At 43.4% G+C, this 15,127-nt stretch overlaps 1 protein-coding gene across 4 annotated transcripts; it reads left to right on the forward strand.

Annotated features, from left to right (window-relative positions):
- The first annotated feature begins 1,133 nt into the window (after nucleotides 1-1,133).
- Nucleotides 1,134-11,586, forward strand: ldb3b (LIM domain binding 3b). 4 transcript variants are annotated; one of them, XM_030097814.1, is made up of 10 exons: nucleotides 1,134-1,233; nucleotides 1,460-1,791; nucleotides 4,880-5,031; nucleotides 5,493-5,568; nucleotides 7,795-7,817; nucleotides 9,051-9,248; nucleotides 9,914-9,937; nucleotides 10,990-11,159; nucleotides 11,269-11,305; nucleotides 11,399-11,586. In XM_030097814.1, exons 2-10 carry the CDS (start codon nucleotides 1,696-1,698, stop codon nucleotides 11,493-11,495), a joined length of 873 nt encoding a protein of 290 aa, XP_029953674.1. In that variant the 5' UTR covers nucleotides 1,134-1,233; nucleotides 1,460-1,695; the 3' UTR covers nucleotides 11,496-11,586. The 4 variants fall into 4 exon arrangements, with proteins under 4 accessions (XP_029953674.1, XP_029953677.1, XP_029953675.1 ...); XM_030097815.1 differs by lacking the exon at nucleotides 1,134-1,233 and adding an exon at nucleotides 1,251-1,351; XM_030097816.1 differs by lacking the exon at nucleotides 1,134-1,233 and adding an exon at nucleotides 1,314-1,333.
- The last annotated feature ends 3,541 nt before the right edge of the window (nucleotides 11,587-15,127 follow it).

The following is a 15,127-nucleotide window of genomic DNA, read 5'->3' on the forward strand; positions in this document are numbered from 1 at the left end:
CACAGCTGGAGGCCTCTCCTATCACAGGATTGATTTTAGTACTTATTCCGCATGTGGGGGGATTTGTTGTGGTGGTCGGTCCTGCTGGCTCTGTGACCCGAGGCCTTCCTTCAGAACTCTGGCTCCCTGCAGAGGTGAGAGTCGGTACTAACACTGCAAGAGTCAGAATCCCCTCGAGAGGGGGGATACTGAGAATCACCTGCTTCAGGAGGTTCAGGACAGCAGGACAGTGGAGGTCATCCCGGTTAGTGAAGGCAGAGTACAGACCAACTTCAGTGTCCACTCAGCATCCAGTCTTCCTGACATTTCAACTGATGTTTGGACTCCCGTGTTGACAAAACTGGTGGAAAAATGAAGCAGGGTTCAACTGTGGAAAGAGGAGAACAAGAAAAAAGAAGAAAGGTGTGTTATATTATTTTATTATCATTCATAGAAATCACATTAACTGGCAGTTTGTAATTAAACAGCTGTGAGGTGTGTGAAATGTTCGGATTGTATGGAGGTTTCCACTCTTGATGTGTTTGTAATAAAGACGTTGGCAGCTTTGCTGTCGAGCTGCTCATTCTTTATTCTCTGAGGAGAACAAATGCAGAAGGACTCTTGAGTTGTTCAGTCAGAATCTAATGGAAAACAGAACTTGTTCCAAAATTCAATGAGGAAGTATAGGACACGATGCACGTTTTTGAATTGTGAAACACAGGTGGAGTTCTCTGATCGTCATAAGGATTGATTTGAAAAAGACACTGATTTCCACCTTTCTATCGTTCAATAACCGTCGCAGTGTGATTCTACCTGCACTGTCTGTCACAAATCTGAGCTGCTCCCTGTCTTCTTCTACCAGCTGTGGTTGGCTCATTAATTTGGTCCATGAGACAAACACACACACTCGACCAGAGGGTGTGTGTGTGTGTTACTGGAGAGTTGGCTCGGGGTAATTTGTTGTTTCCTTCCTCGAGGAGATTGAAAGGCTCAGAGACCGAAAAGCAAATGACACCAGAGCACAGAGAGTGATTAGAGATAACAGAGTGTTGGCGGCGTGCGGTGATAGCGCCGAGAGAGAGGGAGAGTGGGAGAATGTGTTGCAGTAAGAGGGGTCTATATTGGCGATATGAATCGGCAGTGAAGCATTCTGGGGCTTCGTGTTACAGGCCTTATACGGGCCAGGACCTGTGTGTCTCTGCCCGTCTCTGCTATTCTTAGGCTGTCTGTCCCTCACCCTCGGCAACCCTGCAGGCAAGAAACTCTTCTCCACTTTAATATTACCTTTAGGCTCGACTTTTGAAGCTTTTGCACTTTTCACAGAGTTTTGAAGAAAGTTAGGGGGGAGTTCTGTGTAAGGCAGCTGCAGCGGGTCAGCTTTTCTCTGGAATATCTCGCTCTCTGTGTGTCTGTGTGCACTAATAAATGCAGGTGTGTGTGTGTGTGTGTGTGTGTGTGTCCATGTGTGTGTGTGTCTCAGAGGTTCCACAGCACCTGACCCACCCACCAGCAGCACCACCACCCCAGGGTGTTTGTCCTGAGAGCTGGGAGCGGGCGAGGAGAGACTGTTGTGAAGCCAGGGCTGCCGGAGGAGGACACCGACCGGGACAAAAGGATAGCAGGGCGAACAGAGAGCAGGGGCACGCCGGACGGGAGGAGGAACCACACATCCAAGCAGGAGTTGTTCACAGGAGGAGTCTTGAGCTTCGACCGAAGATGAGTTCCTACACGGTGACTCTGAATGGCCCGGCTCCGTGGGGCTTCAGACTACAGGGGGGGAAGGACTTCAACATGCCCCTCACCATCTCCAGGGTAAGGACAGAGAAAACCTCACAGGAGATGCTGCAACAGAGACAAACTCCCAGAAATGAGTCAAACATTCACCTCTGCTGTGACATCCAGGCTCAGATAAAGGTTAAGTGTGAAAACACATCGGGACGTACGGTTCAGGGTAAACACTGAACCCTCTTTACGCCACAAAGCTTCACTTTACCTCCCTTCTTCTCTCTGTGTCGATCAGTTACCACGTTTTTTCATGACTGTCTTGTTGAAAACATCTCCATGTACTTCAGAGAGTAAAAAAACATCTCCAAAAGATGATCATTTTTTTATATGATACAGGTCACCAGTCCATTACCCTGCTGTCGGTGCAATGAATTTGTCTTTTTTTTTTTTTTAGCAGTTATTGGCTTTTCGACGGAGGGGAAATCATTCCACAAACCCAGATTTAGGCAGAATTTTAACCTTTCTCACCTGGGAAGCATCTTCTACCTCGATATGACATTATTAGACCTTAAGCTCATGCCCAAGCATGCTAATACCGTATATGCATGTAATGTGTGTGTGCGTGCGTGCGTGCGTGTGTGTGAGCATTGGCAGTGGTTATGTAATGTTGCTGTACATGATGATGACAGGGAGGCTCCAGTGTAATCTCCAGAGAGGTTTCTAGAATAGCGCTGCAGTGGAAAGACAGGAATAGTTTGATTGGATTGAGCTACAGTCTCATCAGCCAACTTTCAAATCTCTCTTTCTTTTTTCTAATTTACTGAGAAAAGTTTCTTTTCCTGGATCCATTCTCATGATCAAATTGGAATTAAAGTCTTGACATTGCCTGAATACACTTTATTGTATTATAATCAAATTATCAACTCAATAAGAGTGAATATACAATGTTGACTAATATTGAGTTTTTAAAAGTCAAAACTCCAAAAAAAAATCTAATTTTGAATTTTCTAGAAATATCTCTTCAAAGAATCTGGTAGGTTTACATGCACAAAGTATTTGAAGTAAAACAAAGCTCTGTTCTAAATATTGAGACAGTCTGGTGTTCAGCAGGGAGGGATGGTGTCGCTCTTTCCGTCTCGGGCTGATGTATTTACAGCGTTTCCTTTAAATAGCGCTGGAGGAGACCTGGGTAGGTAGGCCGGGTTCGAGAAGGGACAGAGAAAGATGGCAGCTTGTGTTTCCTGTCGTAAGCCTCGGGCCTCACATACTGCTTCAGTTTCCACATTTGGAAACGTTCCTGCGAGGGGAAGGGATGAAGTGAGGGTTGATTGAGGAGATCAGAGATGAGGGAAGGACGAGGCGGAGGATACGACTCTCACCTGAGAGAGAGGCGGCGTGGCTGTAATCTCTGCCCCCCCCCCCTCCGGCTTCTCATTCCTCCGCCCTGATTGATGCTCAGCTGGTGATCGGGCTGCATTATATCGATTCACAACCCGAGACATGTGCTGGTTTATTGTCTTCTGATCCTGGTCTTAGGGCCCCGGGGGGGGGGGGAGCTCTGGTTGAACACTGTGTCATTGGATTTGTGTTCATCTTGTGGATCCTGACAGGTTAACATAAACCACCGCGGCTTGACATGACGGCGCGGGGTGACATTACAGTTTGACGTAACACCGCCACGGTTTGGGTTTCGGCCTACTTTTGCCAAGAACTAAGAAAGGAAAGAGGGATGGAGGCAGCGAAATTCCCCACATCTTGTTAGCTGAGCAAAGCTGTGACAGATTATTGCAGTATTTGACCTTTGAAAGTTATTAAGTGTTTTTCATTGGTTGGATTTTCAAACAAACTGTTGGACTAAAGTGGGAGACCAGGTCCTGACCTTCTCGCTATGTTTCATCCTCAGCCTTTCCAAATGCTTGAAGCTGAGATCAGAATGAATAAAAGCGGATCCACGGACTCTGTTTATCCCTTAACTTTCGCATGATGTTTAAAGAAAACACACCTGACCGAGAAACCATCAGTCACCATCGACATTTAGATCCAATTTTCTTCTGCTTGTAATTTGTAGCATCAGCAGTGTGTGGTGTGTAAGAAAACAGGCGTGACAGTGTTATTCGTGTGTGTGGTTCATTACATTGAGGCATCCGTGCGGAAATAATTTCTCTTTGCCCACTGTCACTTTGTTTACCAGCTTACTGTCGCTTTGCTTTGCTCACACAAGAATAATGAGTGAAACACAAAACCCAGAGAGAGAAATGAGCAATAAACAGACAAAAAAATGTAGAAGGTTGACATCGGGAGCATGAGATTATCTAGGAAGAGGGGAAGAAGTGTAAGATTATTATGTAAATGGAGGAAAAAAGAAGGAAGTGACACATGAATGTCAGTAGCAGGTGTATTTCTGTGTGTGTGTACGGCTGGAGCCTGGAAGGGGCCTCGGCAGGGTCAATCGCAGTGAAGCCGGCGGGCATCAACAGCGAATACTTATTTTTAACTCTTTTAACGAGTTGACTGTAAGCCTAGACCTTCTACTGTATGCCCCGGGAATCCACACTCAGCTCAGCCTTTCTCTCTGCGCAGTTTGAACGTTTGAAGCACTGACATAATGTTAACAATACCTGCAGAGTTACTGAAAATGGAAAAAAGTAAAAATTTAAGGCAAACATCAAGTCTAAAACAAAGCAATTTTGACCATTATGGGATTCCATTCAGTCTCTAACACTGCATCCCTGCACTCTGGTGCTCTGAGTTATTGATCCAGCAGCAGTAATTATGTTACGAAAGATTTTTTTAAAGACGGGAATAGGTCTTGTCTCTTCAACGCACTCCGAACATTTTCTACTGTTTTATCATCAGACCATTTTAGCAGCTGCTGCTTCTGCGGAGACAAATTATCTTCATCGATAAAATTTAGTCGTACGACGTCATTTCACATGACAGATTACTTTTTTTTTCTTCATCAGCTTTCCCTTCATTTAACGCCTACAGAGGTAAATTGTACAGGGGTCCTGATCTGCACTTTAAGACGATGCCAATCATAGAAAACGAGGCACTGTTTTCCAGCATGTAATAATAACTCAGCCCGTACAAATGTACATCTACACGTTTTTCACTTTCCTAAAGAAATATGTGCCTGTGGCCCGAGTGTGACGTGCACTCTTGAACCCCTCCACAGATAACCCCGGGCAGCAAGGCAGCGGGCGGCAGCCTGGCCCAGGGAGACATCATCTCAGCCATCGACGGGGTCAGCACCGACGGGATGACACACCTGGAGGCCCAGAACAAGATCAAGTCTGCCACCACCAGACTGTCGCTCTCAATGCTGAAGTAAACCAACACACACACACACATGCCTGATCACCCACTGCTTACCGACTTTAAGCATGGAGTTTGATAATATCTCCTTCATAATCGCATCAGTTTAATTCAAAGTGGATGTTTAAGGTCAAAGTAGAAAATATTGTGGAAAAACCTGTTTTATTGTCTCCAAATTGTTCAGTTGTTGTGAAATTAAGTTTCTACATAGTTGAGATTATCAAGCGATGGCCTCCATTGGAAATAATTCAAAAAGATTCTCAAGAATTTTCCACATTTTCACCTTTGAAGATACTGTATTTTGATTTCTGTGACTTGTTATGACATCAAATAGTGTAGAATAAAACCATATCACATTTAATTTTGTTTTAGCTGCACTTTTATGAACACATGTTCAGTTCAGACATGTTGATCCTAAAAAGAAAAGACTTCACCTGCATGAATATTAAATATTAAACTTTGATCATCTACAGATCAAGACGCCCTGCTCCAGTCCCCACAGCGACCCCCAGAATGGATTCACCCATGCCAGTCATCCCCCACCAGAAGGTAGAATCACACCTGCTGCCGCCAAGTAAACTAAAAGAGGCATCAACGTAGTTTTATGTCTGCTGAATTATCTGTTGTATCTGTGTTGTGTGTCTGTAATCCTGTACAGCCTGAAAAGAGTAGTTTGTGATGCAGTGTGCTGCTGCCCTCTAGTGTTAAAAATTCACGGTGCACCTGCCAGGAGGTCAGAGGTCAAACTTATCTACATGTCTGCCTATCATGACACTGTCCTATTTTCAAGGAGTTCCAAGAGAAACATTTTGCAGGAGAAGGTCAGACGGAGGAGCCAGGGCTTCCTGACGCCCTCCAGGATAAAAGGCCCTGCAAGAGAAACCTCTTCCCTGCAGGCCAGCGGGGGCAGTACAATTCCCCCATTGGCCTTTACTCTCCTGAAACTCTCGGGGAAATGATGCACATGCAGGGCAAGTTAGGAGATTCTTCCGGGAGATTTCCGTCATTCGGGTAGGTTAGAGCACGCCTACCTGCGAAGAGCGGCCTGCAGCAGAATCTAATCCAGCAAACGTCACTGAAGTCACCTGTGAAGAGTGAAGTCACGTCACCCTAATTAAACTGCACGCTAACAGGCCCACGAGAAAGAAGGGAACTCAGAACTTTCCAATGCGATCCCGGTATCTGTGTGGTGATGTGTGCAGAATTCCCCTCACAAAGCCAGCATCACCTCCCTGCTGCCTTCACCGTGTTTCTCCCTGGGGATTATGGGGAGTTAGGTGGTGGCCTCCACTCAGGAGGACTCTCCTCAGAGGGATGGCATGGACTTGGGCGAAGTCCCGGCGCTGGAATACTTGTTGAGGTTAATTAAGGGTGTAACCGGCCCGGCCTCCGCCATATCGATTCCACATATCAGCCTCGCCTAATGCGTTTCCCCTCTGGAGCCGAGCTGCCGTACAGTAACAGCCAGCATTGAGTCAGGTGTCGGGAAACGTGTTGCGGACAGAGAGCGGCGCGATGATGGCACAGAGTGCGCACACACACATACATTCAGACGTTCACGTGCACACAGCAGCTGCTGCACACAGTTATGGAAAGTTCTGCTCTGCTTACGCACCCTCATCCCGAATCCCCTGAATGCCGAACCTGAGATCAGACCCTGTGGTCCACAGGGAGACGTCCCAAGCATGAGATGCTGCTTAAGGCACGTTCCGCTTTCCCCGAGTCCTGGACTCACGACGGAGAGCACCCCGTCCCATCTGCTCACATATCTGTGTATTTACAGAGACACATGTCCTGTCCATGAGCTGAAGATAGTCTGCGTAAAAATGGTAGTTATTCATTCTGTTAGCAGGGCGCCGAATGGTTCATTAGAACTAGTTTCCAATCGGAAGTTTCTTTCTTCTTTAGTTGAAATTAAAAAGATTTTCTCATTTTGCTATAGCAGAGCCCAGAAAAGCATCATTGTCGATGATGTTTTACTGAAAACTTTCATTTATTTCTAAAATATATTCCTTATATCCTCATAAGTGGATATTTTTTCCCGTTTATTCTCCCATACTTATTGTGCAGGGTCACATGACTGACACTTTTTATCAGATTTTTGAATAAATGATAAATTTATGATAAAATGGGGAAAAGATTTTGACACCTGTCAAATTGGTTGCAATGTTTCTTGAAGGACAGTATTGTATCGAATTTGAAGTATGTAACCTTGCAGAAATCTAGCATCACATTAATTGAGTTACACGTTGAATCTATACATCATTAAACATGGGTGAGTTTTTTTTTTTTTGTCAGCTTTACACTCTCCACATTGAAATGTTCATTTCAACCCTAACTAGAAAACTTGAAAAACACTTTAAAATGTCTCTAAAGCTGCGTTCCCTATGAGTTCTCTTTAAATATATGTCACATTTACATTGCACATGTAAAAAGTAAGAAGCCGCTGCAGTCATGCAGTGTGTTATGGCCGTTACGTGTTTGGATCAGGTGGTTTGTGTTGTGTTTGTGTAGTTGTGTGCATTCCGGTATGTCCTGTGCTAAATGTGTCCTTGCGACCCCCTCGTCTCCTGTCATGTGACGGGGATGCCTCTGTTCTTGTCAGTCACTCCCGAGCATCTGGGAAATATCCCGCCGATGACCTGCTCTGCCATTCCGACCTGTGTGCTCTCGTACAGCGCGCACGCAGCCATTGTGACCACTGATTCATCTCTGTCTCTCTCTTCTGTGTGTGTGTGTGTGTGTGTGTGTGTGTGTGCCTCTGGTGTGTTTCAGGTTATCGCAAACACAGCTGCAAAGTCAGTACTGCTGCATTTCCCGGCATCCCATGTGCATGAAGCAAAGCTCAGTGCAGAGAGCGTTGGTGTTAGATGTAGTTGTGGTGTGTAGTGAAGTTATGGGTTTTGTGTGTGTGTTTGTGTGTGTGTGTGAGTGGTTCAGCTGAAGCATTCTCTATCCTTGGAGCTGTATAAGTAAAAGTCACTCACAGGCTGAGAGTCAAGTTGTGCCATTAACAGCATTCAGGCCTCAGAAGTGGAAACTGAAGGTAAAAAAGAAAAGGCTCAGCGTTGTGCTGCATTCGTTTACTTCACCTTTCTCTTTCAGTGCATCTATCTGACAGCTAACTATTCACACAGTAAACACACTATATATGACATTATAATTTTTTTTTATTATACTTTTACTGGAGTTAGCTTTTTTTATTTTTCTTTTTTTACTCATAGTGTTTAAAGATTTCCATCACTCCGCCTCTTTTCCACCTCTGCAGGTCCTCTGGACATTTTACAGTATATGGTACTGTGTATACTGTAAATGCATGAACTGTGTGTACCTAAAGTGCGCGCAAATGTGCATACCAGTTAAATGTGACGATGGGTGTGTATGTGTGTGTGTGTGTGTGTGTGTGTGTGTGTGTGTGTGTATGTGCACGTGTGTGTGAGTGTCAGAGTGCCATTGTATACATGCTGGCTATTATATTCTAGCTTGGCTTGATGGTTGTTTGAAACATGAGCGTATCAGTGTTTCGTTGGACTGATGTGTGAGCCTGTAATATGTCTGATATGATGAGATTCTTCTCAGTCTTAAAAGTTACTGTAAATATGCATCATCTTCAGAGATTCACTCTGTTTTTTTTTTTGGCCTTTCAAAATCATCAGATTTCAGTCTCTATTCAATCTCTATTTTATCATAAACTGTAATGTTGAACAAGCCTTTTTTTGTTCCCTAAGTTTAGATAACCTTTTGTTGGACGTTCCAGCAGAGAGTTATTGCTTTATTTAAAGGATGTTTAAAGGCCCTTTAAATGCAGTTTTAGAAAGAGGACCCTCTATAACTCTGACGCTGCCGTAAAACAGCTCCTCTCAGATGTTTTACTAACCAATGACCTTGGTTCTTTCCCATACTTTTGGCGCTATCTCCGTTTCTTTTCCAATTCCTCTCCCCCGCCCCGCCTACTGTGTTTGAACCCTTCACCTCTGCACCGTCCAAAACTCCCTCCTCGGCACGACTCACCTTTAACCCCTCCCCGACAGCGTGGAGTACACCCCCAGCTTCAACCCCATTGCTCTGAAAGACTCGGCCCTCTCCACCCACAAGCCCATCGAGGTGAGGGGTCCAGGAGGGAAGGCCACCATCGTTCACGCTCAGTACAACACGCCGATCAGCATGTACTCACAGGACGCCATCATGGACGCCATCGCAGGCCAGTCACAGGCCAAAGGACACGAAGGGTGAGATCACACACCCACGCTAATCCCCTCCTTGTAGTCCTTTATGACCCCTTTCCTCTAACACACTCCAAATTACATTTACCTGATTCAGCTGGGGCAAAAAGAAAAACTATTGTCTCACTTACTGTCAGGATCTAATTTATTTGTGTTTTAGATTGATTTCAGCCGCCATAGTGATTTTAGTGATGACAGAAAATATTAAAAGTAGACATCTGAAGAGACACTAACCTGATGTATTGGATTTTGTTTTCAGTAAGTGAGACAATATGCATGTTTAGATGAATTTGTAGGTTTTGGCCTCTGTGGAGACGCTCGGTCATCCAGGTCTTGGTATCTCAGAGTTCTTGTCCTTAAAGGAAGCTCAACTATCCAGCTGCCTTTACAGACAGGAAACTGGCCTCTGCAGGTACTCTGACTTTAAAAGGCCCCAAACGATGTGGCGCTTCACAGTGAATGCGATTCCCTCCGGCGCTGCTGAATGCAGGATGCCAGTAGTACGGGACGCCCCGGCTTTTCCTTGTCGTCCGTGTCGGTGTGACGTTCTCCTCTGTGCTTTTCACCCACTTTCCTCTGCCCATTCCATCCAACCAACCAATCCAATCAACCACACCCGTGCTGTCCTCCACCCATCCCTCCCCATCCTCCCCTCCTGGTCCTGGCCTCAGTGAGGAGGCGGGCTCTCCCCTGGCGTAAGTACAGCAGAGCGCTCCTTTCCATCCCGCCTCTCCTCAGTCTCCGTTGTCTCAAGACTTCATAACAGCTTGTGCATCGCTCCACACGTCTCTCCAACTAACGTCTCATTCAAAGTGGTCCAAACTGTTCAACAGCATCCGCTGGTTTACCTTCTCATGGTTTTTTTTCTGTGTTTCTGAGTTGTTACGTATCAAATCAACGTGTTTGATGAACAAACTCACTAATGGCGCCGTGCCGTCACGGTCTCGGATAATTGTGTTGAAATACTTACAAGGTCTCTTTGTCCGTGTGTAAGATTGCAAATGCTGTGTTTATTCTCATCATTTATTCTGTTGAGAATCCTCTTTTCATCGATGAACAAGAAGCATTGCTACTCTGGGAGCCTGATGGGATTTCCACTGATGGGATTTCGAGGCATGGGAATGTTCTGAGTATCCAGTGGCAGGTTTTTAAATTGCTGCTCGATTGGTATTGACTCACTCTCTAACATGTATTAAGGACTGCTGGAAGAGCACCGTCCAGTCATGTTGCCGTGCAAACTCACTCCAGTGTTTGGTGTACTCTACACTCCCAACAGAGAGACGCCATGAAGCCACAGACACACGGACTGCGAGGAACACAATGCAAACTGTACTATGAATGTAATAAATGACCATGATGCAACAGCTGTCCATGATGAGTACAGAGCAGTACCGTCTGTCTCAACTCATTTAATTTAACCTTTACTGAAAACCTTTGACTTTATGGCATTCAGTGTTTCTTCTTTTCATTAAGATTAAACGATAGTTTTCCTTTCGTCTGATATGTGGTTAATGGAGCAAGTTGCCCTTTAAATCTGCAACCAAACAGACGATAATACAATTTGACACTGCTGTCATTTTATCCCAAAATTGTCTGCCAGTGAATTTTCCTCATTGTGGGTTTTGTTCCATCATGGACATTTAATACATCATACAAGATTCTTTTTTTTTCTTTTTTTTTTACAATGTGAGCCTTTATGTAAAATAAATACCACACGCTCTGAGATTTGGCTGTGCTCTCCACGCAGAAGCGTTCTACCTGTCAAGGACCCGGTGATCGACTGTGCGTCCCCGGTGTACCAGGCAGTGATCAGGCCAGGAGAGACACCACAGGACATGTCTGAATGGGCTCGCCGCGCTGCAAACCTGCAGTCCAAGAGCTTCAGGATGTTAGCCCACATCACTGGAACCGAATACCGTCAGTACTCTGCCTCTTCGCTCACCCCTTTTTCTCTTTGTCCTTTCTTATTCTGCTCGACATTCCTCTCAGATATTCCTCACTTCATGTACGTTTTTCATCCACACAGTGCAAGACCCAGATGAGGAAGCACTGCAGAGGTCGAGGTAAGAGTGGTTTAGAACAAGTTTTTATTTCACTAAAAGGAAATATAGAATGGCCTCGTAACGTAACGTTCTTCTTGTTTCCGCCACCACCAGAGAGAAGTTTGAGTCAGAGGTCAAAGGGCCGCGCTTCGCCAAGCTGAAGAACTGGCACCACGGACTGTCTGCACAGATCCTCAACGTTCAGGAATAAAGAGGAGAAAAAAAAATAATGACAAAAAAAAAAAAAAAAACAGTTGCAGAAGGAGGACATGAAAAGGATGACATGGACAAAAGCCCAGGAGTTAACAGGGAAAGGGGATAAATTATGAAGAGAAAAAAAGGAACAGGGGGAGGAAGAAACTCCTCAGGAATGTGAGATAGTGTTGTAGTGTAGATTAGTAGAATGTAAGATATTAAATGATTAGTGTGAGAATGCTATGTAAGCTCTAATGTCAATATTATCTGTCTGCTGCTGAGACCTGATCTCGCATTTGGGTTTTTCTTTCTTTCTTTCTTTCCTGTTTGTTTGCATTCTGTCTCTCTTGAGCAAAAGGGAAATTGTACACAAAATAAGCATTCAAGCGAAAATGCAACAATGATGATGTTTGTTTTATGCCCCAGTACATAAACCGCTCACACAAATGTATGGATTTTAACGATATGAGCATGTTTGTGACGCAAGGAGAAATACACACATAGAGATTTATCTACATGCACAAATACAGTATGTAAAAAAAAATGCACTCAAAAATTGTACTGATATCAATGTGAATAAATGTTTTCCTAAAACCAAATGGCTGAGTGAACTGCTGTCGAACAACATGAGAGACGCCCACATTTTCAGTTATTTATACTAATGTTGGCAACGTAGATTTTTGACTTTGCCAACAAGAAGCTGTGCAGAAGTAAAATACATTAGACAGAATTACTTTGCCAAAATTAGTCGACATGTTGTGAATACAGCGACAAAGACCAACAACATGATTTGAGTTTGCAGCAAGTAACGTCAATAGCTTACAGTTTACAGCTTACAGTTTGTTTTCAAAAAAAGGTTGACCCCATCACATAAGCTTCACTGAATGAATGAACACAAACTCACTGAAATAGTTTTCTCAGAAGAGAGGAGGCGGACACAAATTCCAAAAATAGAGGCAGGACCTTTGTCCGCCATCTTGTCTGCAGTCAGGTGCTCTCTTGAGAAATACTCATCTTTGATGTTTTGCACCTCAACTACTCTTTAGCTGCTCTTCACTGGATTTGGTTCCGATGATAAATCTGGTAAGTTTCATGTTTGCTTGTAAGATTTTGATTTGTTTCTTAGAAGATGTTATTGTACCCCCCCCCCTAAAAAAAAAAAAAAAAAAAAAAAATCTTGTTTAGTGTTCCACACACTGGAAAGATGGTGAAAAAATTCAATGGAATTTAAAAAAGTGACTTTGCTCTGAGTTTACAACATTCATTTCATATGTTATTTAAGAGTTTTATTCATTTAGGTAGTAAATGAGTCGCTGTGGTTTAGTCGGTAGAAGGACTCATCTTCTAATTACAAGGCCGAGATCAATCTATTAGGACATTAAGAAAAACTTTGCCATTTCTTTTTTTAGTCATTTGTTTGGATTTTGTATGGATATGTATTTCAGGATTTCACTTTGAATAAAATTGAAATATGAAATATATTTTTTAGATGATTAATTTAATTTTCTTCCGGTTCTTGGCCATTATTTGTACTTTAGGTTGAGAGTGGTCATCCTATTTATTACCATTTTAAAATATACACTTAGCAGCATTCAGACAAATTAAAGGAAAACTAAAAGTAAAGAACTGTTTCAATGGATTTACACACGTCTACAAAATTGTTGGTACCCTTGGTTTAATGAAATAAAATTCACAGTGGTCAGAGAAAGAACTTGAATCTGACAAAAGTAGTAATAAATAAAAATTCTATGAAATTTAACCAATGAAAGTCAGGCATTGCTTTTCAACCATGCTTCGACTGAATTATTAAAAACAAATTATCTCATGAAACAGGCCTGGACTTAAAATGATGGCACCTTTCACTTGATACTTAGTTGCACAACCTTTTGAGGCAATCAGTGCAATCAAACGATTCCTGTAACTGTCAATGAGACTTCTGCACCTTTCAGCTGGTATTTTGTTCCACTCCTCATGAGCAAACTGCTCCAGTTGCCTCAGGTTGGAAGAGTGCCTTTTCCAGACGGCATGTTTCAGCTCCTTCTGAAGATGTTGGATAGGATTTAGGTCAGGGCTCATAGAAGGCCCCTTGAGAATAGTCAGTCCAGTGTTTTCCTCTTAGCCATTCTTGGGTGTTTTTAGCTGTGTGTTTTGGGTCATTGTCCTGTTGCAAGACCCATCACCTGCGACTGAGACCAAGCAATTTTCCTCCTGAGGCCATGTCCAAGAAGGTTGGCTGCAGTCCCATGAATCATGAATTTCTGAATAATATGTGCAGCTGTAGTCACAGGAGCATCAAACTGCTTGGAGATGATCTTATAACCTTTACCTTTAACATGCTTGTCTAGAATTTTCTTTCTAATCTCCCGAAACAACTCTCCTTTGTTTCCTCTGGTCCATGTTGAGTGTGGTACACTTCATGGGACGACCTGTCGCCCTCTGTATGAACCACTGACTGATTACAAGATTGCAGACACCTGTGATGCTAATTAGTGGACACACCTTGGACTGACATGTCCCTTTGGTCACAGCATTTTCAGTCTTTTCTAGGGGTACAATCATTTTTGATCAGGCCTGTTTCTCGAGTTTATTTTTATAAATAGTTCTGTTGAAGCCTGGTTGAAAAACAATGTCTGACTTTCATTAGTTAAATTTCACAGAATTTTTTTTTATTACTTTCATGAGATTCAAATTATTTCTCTTACCACTGTGAATTTTTCTTTCATTAAACAAAGGGTACCAACAATTTTGTCCACATGTGCATATATATGTATGTGAGTATGTGAAGTGGGATTCTTTCATAAATTACACCTTCAACACTTTGCTTTTAAATGTGTTTTGTAGAAAAAGTGACCCCCTCCCCAACAAAAACTAAGATACCAGCAACTAATACAAACTACAAATAATCTACATTGCAAATATTTTGAGAATCTGGTTTTCTCCAGTCAGTGTGTACTTAGTGTGCATAGCACAGTGTGTTGAATTGCTTTAGAAAGAGATTTGAGATGTGGACTGCTTCCACATGCTGCAGTGATGTAGCGGAAAGCATTTTCTCAGAGGAGACCCCCCACTCTGGGCTCCCGAGTTCTCCATGCAGAGTTTGCATGTTCTTATTTTGCATGCTTAAGTTTCCTCCTCATGCCTGGATTTATTCCAAGAAAAGCAAACACACAGGTCAGTGGTGACACTGCAGTGTGGGCGAGTCTGGACTGTAGTCCGTCTCCCTGTGGACGCTGTGGTGATCTGTGCTGTCAGTGTCAGAGGATTCCAGCTCCCACTGACCTCAGGTCAGATAATGTAGGCATAGGAAATGAACAGATGGATGAAACCTGAGTAACATCCACTGTTGGGAAAAGTTTTAGTGCTGTGTCATGATGTAATTTCTGCTGTGGACACCAGAGGGCAGTGTGGTCAAATTCAGAGAAAATGAGCTGTCTGCATCTCTGCAAAGCAACAGAAAGAAAGATGGAGACATTTATTGGAACATCAGTGATTAATTTATGCATTAAATGTGGTTTCCTCTTGTTGCATGTGTTTGGTTAGACTCAGCAAAAGTTTTTGTGATTCTGATTTCCTTCTCTTTGCAACGTTTTATTTGAAGAAAAAAGAGTAACGGTGCAAAAAACTAAAAGGAAAAAGGGATGAGTTATA

Source organism: Salarias fasciatus, chromosome 8 (assembly GCF_902148845.1).
Source record: "Salarias fasciatus chromosome 8, fSalaFa1.1, whole genome shotgun sequence".
Taxonomy (NCBI): domain Eukaryota; kingdom Metazoa; phylum Chordata; class Actinopteri; order Blenniiformes; family Blenniidae; genus Salarias; species Salarias fasciatus.